Below are 5,369 nucleotides of genomic sequence, written 5' to 3'. Positions count from 1 at the left end.
GAGTCCCTGATCCCCATCTTTTCCTGGTCCTGCCCACCTCCCGCCCAGCTCCCAGCCTAGCCTGGGCTCGTGACAGTAGCCAGTCCCCTGCCTTTTTCTCCTCTGTAGAGTGGAGTCTTGTTCGACTGAGAACCTGGAGCTTCGGAAGAAGGTGGAGGTCCTGGAGAACACCAATCGGTAAGTGTAGCTGAGGGACAGGTGACCAGCCGTGACGGGAGGGGAGGTGGGGCCGAGTCCAGGGCCAAAGATGGAGGAAAGTGGGAGACCACAGGGTAAGTACAGCTGTGCCCGGTGATCAGGGCACCTCAGTTCCACCCAGGCATCCTGCTACACACGCACATGGGCTGCACACACACATGCGTGCATACATGTGCATACACATAGGCTGCACATGTGCATGCACATGCACATACATGCACACAGTGCAGCATCCAGATGTACATAGTACACACCCATGCGCATGCACACACATCATATAACATGTCCATACACACAAATATAGCCCATACACACATGCATGCACACATACCACACACACATGTGCAAGCACACACATATACATGCACACGTGCACATCACCATGCACATTACCATCCACATGCAAGCACACACATACATACACATGCACACACATGCACACAGCATGGCACACGAATGCACATAGTACACACATACATGCACATGCATGCACACATAAATGTAACGTGCGTGCATACAAACATAGCAAATGCATGTATGTGTGTACATAGTACAACACAAATGCACATAGCACACATACATGCATGTGCACATACCATGCACACACATGGATGCACACATGTATACAGATGGATACACATAGCACATGCACACATGCACATTAGCATGCACACATAGCACATACACATGCAAGCACACACATGCGCAATACAGAAAATACACGTACATGGATGCACACACAGCACATGCACACATACCATGCACACATATATGCATGCACATGAGCACACATGCATACACGTGGATACACAGCACATGCACACATGTGCCAACATACACACATACACATGAAAATACCATGGCTTGGGTTGGCTGCACCTTAGCCATCAAAGTGACGTCTTTGCTCCTTAAAGCTTTAAAGAGGGCTTTTGCAGTGGATTTGCCCAGTGCAATACGTCGTCTGATTTCTTGATGCTGCTTCCATGGGCATTGATCGTGGATCCCAGTAAAACGAAACCCCCCGACAACCTCCATCTTTTCTTTGTTTATCGTGATGCTGCTTATCGGCCCAGTTGTGAGAGTTTTCAGCTGAAGGGAAAGGCCCAGAGAAGAATTGGCCAGTGGTGGGCCTGATTCTCCTCAAAATGACATCAAGCTGGAGAGGTGTTTAAGGAGCACTGGCCACTTCCCAGCCCCCCAAGTTCATCAGTAAATGGTCTTTGTTAATGAAGAACAAGGAAATCCTTAAGTTTCGTGTTTTGAAGAATAACCGTGGGGCAGAGTCAGTGCTGAGCCCTTCTGGTACTTCCTGTGCCGGGTCCCATTTCCAGCACTTTGCAGTCCTAACTCATTTGACCTGCCAGCAGCCCCTGGGGTGGTTCTCTTCCTGTCCCCGTGTAGAGACGAGGAAGTGTGCTCACAGAGGGGAGGTGGTTCACCCAGGAAGTGCTGGCACTGTGAGTGGACCGAGGCCCTCTGCCCCGGAGCCCCTGTAAGGGGCATTTTGGGATTTCTCCCTGGACATACACCAGAGAAGGAGGCTCAGGCAGAGGCGGGCAGTGTCGGCCGGAGCCCGCGTGTGCACGTGCACCTGTGCTGGGAAGATAGCAGCACTCTTTAGCCAGCCGTCCTCCACCCTTACAGGTGCAGGTCCCGTCCCCAGGCAGACTGTCTCCGTCAGCCACTGCCCGATCACAGTGTCACAGATGTAGAGGGGGTCAGGTTACACCTCCCCTGCACTGTCTGCTAGGAACATTATATTTGACGGCCATTTGCTGAATTTTCATGGTTGGTAGCTCAAACAGTAGGCTAACCACCTTCTAAATGAGATCGAATATGTGTGGAGCCCACTCCTGGCCTGTGCTGGCCCGGCTCGTGGGGCTGTGTGCAGAGGAGGCTGGAGGGTGCGGTCGGCGCCCTGAGGCCGAGGTGGGAGCTGTAAATGTTAGTTGCCACAGAGTCAACCCAGGTGACCTGTGAACCACAGAGCGCTGCAGTTGTGTGCCACATCTGTGAGCGTTGGTGGCACTGAGTAGACCCCCAGGGCCACGTCCACTCTGCTCTGTTGTGCTCCTTGGGGTTTTCATTGGTTAATTTTGGGAAGAAGATGACTAGGCTGAAACGTGTCCACCACGGGTGGCCCTGTGGGTATTTGAAATACCAGTGATATAGTTTCCAGCCTCACAGCAACATGGAAGTCCTGGAGGTAAGACAGACTGACAGACGGTGGAGGCGAGGCCAGGGCGATGTCAGATCCATTCAGACTGCTGGTTTCACTGCCCGCCTCTACCCTTTGTCTCCTGGGGCTTCTCTGCGCCCCCCTCCAATTCCTAGGCTAGAGTCTTCAGCATCCTGAGGAGCAGTGGCCTCTGGGAGGGGCCCCACGTTCCCAGTGGGGAGATCCCCGGCCACCAGTGGGTGAACAGGGGACCACGTGGTTTGTGTCCAGGGTGGGTCTTATCCTGGGCTTCAGTTGTCAGGCCTCCCCTCTGCCACGTGGGGGCAGCAGAGAGGCAGCCAGGTTGTGGACCAGGTGTGCGCTCCCTGCCCCTGTGAAAGGTCACCCATCCTGGCCGGCCTAGCTTCCCTGCAGTTTTTAAACTTAAAAAAAAAAAAAAAAATCCACAAGTAATAGAGGCCCGTTGTGAATGAAAATTAGAACTTATCATTAAAAAAAGTAATAATCACAATCCTTTCATCCAGAAGTTAGGAGTACTTTATACAGAGCCCCTGGGTGGCACAAGTAGTTAATGTGTCTGGCTACCAGCTGGAAGGTTGGAGGTTTGAACCCCCCAGAGGCACCTTGGAGGAAAGGCCCAGCAGTCACCGTCTGTAAAATCAACCATTGAAACCTGGAGGCAGTGCTCTGACACGCGAAGGCGCACAAGTCGGTTGACAGCAGCTAGTTTCTAGAATTTTATTGTTTGCGCTGCCCCTGCCCCTTTGTTAAGGGATTTCCCATGTAACAAAGTTTGCTGGACGTCGTCATATCAGTCATCTGTCAGAGCGCGTCAGTGAGTGACAACTCAAGGCACGCTGACGTGAGGTGCGTGAGATTCCATGGTTTGCCAGCTGTTTGTCTCTTTCTCAGTAACCGCCATAGTGACTCCACATGATGTTCGTTACTGTGCAGTACGGTTAGTGGGAGCATCCAGCCTAACGGAGCCTGGGAACCTGGCCAGCACCACGATCTTCCCCGAGCATCAGCGGCCATCTTGTCTGTCTTGTTTACTGACAGGCATTTAGCTTCCTTGAACTCCAAGAAAAAAACTACTTCTGAAGGGTGGGCGGTTCGAATTCAGCAGCTGCTCTGTGGGTTAAAAGACCTGCTTCGTCAAAGAGGACAGCCCTGTGGGCAGTTCTGCTCCATCCTGTAGGGTCACTGTGAGTGGGAGTCGACTCGAAGCACCGCCAGCCACCGCCACCTCTTGGTACTGGCATCTCGCCTGTCCCCCAGCCACGGCTGCTGCTGAGTGTGCCGGGGTAGAGCCCGGCCACCGGTTGGGCAGGCTCGTTTGCGGAGATCCTTGTCCCTCCCCCTCCCCAGGTGTTCATTGCCGTCGAGTTGACTCTGACTCTTGGAGACCCTGCGTGTGCAGAGCAGAACTGCCCCACAGGGCTGCCAGCTGTGACCACACACAAGCAGATTGCCAGGACTTTATTCCGAGCACCTGCAGGTGGTTTAGATGGCCAGCCTGTCAGCTGGGCCTCTGCAGTGCACTGGAGAGGTCATCCAATTCAGCCTCTAATCATTTCACGTCACGGCGGAGGAAAGGGGCCTGGCCATGTGCAGGGCATGCAGGCATTCAGGGTGCACGGTCCGAGCACACAGCTTGTACCAGTGAGCTCTTCCAGCCTCACCTCGATTCCTCCTCTGCTGTGCCTGTCTGTGTCTCCAGGGCCATGGCCTTCCCTAGCTCAGTCCTGACCTTTGACCCTGCTCTGAAGCCAGTGTTGGAGAAGGGTCTGTACTGGCTTGAGTCCCACGACTGGCCGTGCCCTCTCCGTGGTGCACGTAACAGCAGGGCCAAGGGGACTGGGCTCCTGGAGCTTTCCCCACCCCGTTTTAGGACACACTGGTACTTGAGATCCCGGAAGTCCCTGTCCAAAGGACCCTAGCCTATTGACAGTGTGTGGACCACTGTCCCAGGTGTATTCTCCGGAGGGTAGACCAGGTCACCTGTGTGCATACCTTAAGCCCAGGGGATATCCAGAGATGGCTCTTGGTGAGGCTGAGCCTGTCCGCAGGTGTGTACATGACATCCTGTGTGGTGTGTCTGTCCGGGATCCAATTATTGCCTATTTGCAGAAGACACGTGCCTAGATTGCTTCCTGCACCAGAAGCAAAGGGCCTGACTGCTCGCAGGTCAGCATGCACGTTAGCACCTCTGCAGACATTGTCCTGTCAAGGCCCCCAGTGGTCCAGGTGGCCACCGTGCACACGGCTTCAAGTGCAGCCGGGGACCCCGAGCCTGGAGAGCCCACCGCTCTCCCAGAAGCAGTGAGTAAGGCTGCTTTCTGTCCACGGGGAGACACTTCTCTCTCCAGGTGACAAGCTTCACGGACCACCTGAGAAGCAGCCCAGATAAGAGTGGTGTGTGCCCTGCAGTCCTGGTGTCCCCAGCCCCATGTGCGCTGGGGCTTGGCAGGCTCATGTACATACCACCCTGAGGAATCGTGAGAGAGTCCCAGGGTCCTCAATTCACACCTGACCTCACAGGGAGTTGGGGCAGGTGCTGGGCATCTGGCCGGGTGTTTGCCTGGCTGGGAGTGGAGGAGGGCCTGAAGGTGCACGGTGCGTGGGCCTCGTCCGTGTCCTTTCCCCGGAAGTGGGGGTGTGCGCCGGCCAACAGGCTTCCCTGCCATCATAGGTGAGAATCCCGTCGTCCTCGTCCACTACCTTCCTCTGCAGCTGTCATCTCTCCCTGCGACTCCGCTCTGAGATCCACACGCGACTCTTGGCGAAGCTGCTTCTGGCCGAGCCCCTGGCTCCGCCTCCTGGCTCTGCTCTGCGTGTTTAGCCCACACGCAGCTGTGTCCCTAAGCACTGGTTCCTCTGTTTGCTCCCTGCACGGTATCGTCGTCTGTCTGCTTGAGTTGGACCAGCGCTGGCGCAGCCCAGCCCGGCCGTGCCCAGGAAGGCGAATGTCCCACTCGCTCTCCTGGGCCCT

General features: G+C 55.1%; 1 protein-coding gene across 1 annotated transcript in view; it reads left to right on the top strand.

Annotated features, from left to right (window-relative positions):
* CREB3L2 (cAMP responsive element binding protein 3 like 2) overlaps positions 1-5,369 on the top strand; it is a 108,790-nt gene that overhangs the window by 96,188 nt on the left and 7,233 nt on the right. The window contains exon 7 of the mRNA XM_007953795.1: positions 109-177. Coding sequence (XP_007951986.1) covers positions 109-177 — 69 coding nt within the window. The remainder of the gene's footprint in view (positions 1-108; positions 178-5,369) is intronic.

Source organism: Orycteropus afer, unplaced genomic scaffold (genome assembly GCF_000298275.1).
Source record: "Orycteropus afer afer isolate SDZICR_OR568_19922 unplaced genomic scaffold, OryAfe1.0 scaffold00413, whole genome shotgun sequence".
Lineage (NCBI taxonomy): Eukaryota > Metazoa > Chordata > Mammalia > Tubulidentata > Orycteropodidae > Orycteropus > Orycteropus afer.
Note: the sequence above shows the minus strand (reverse complement) of the source record. Positions and strands in the feature narration are given on the sequence as shown.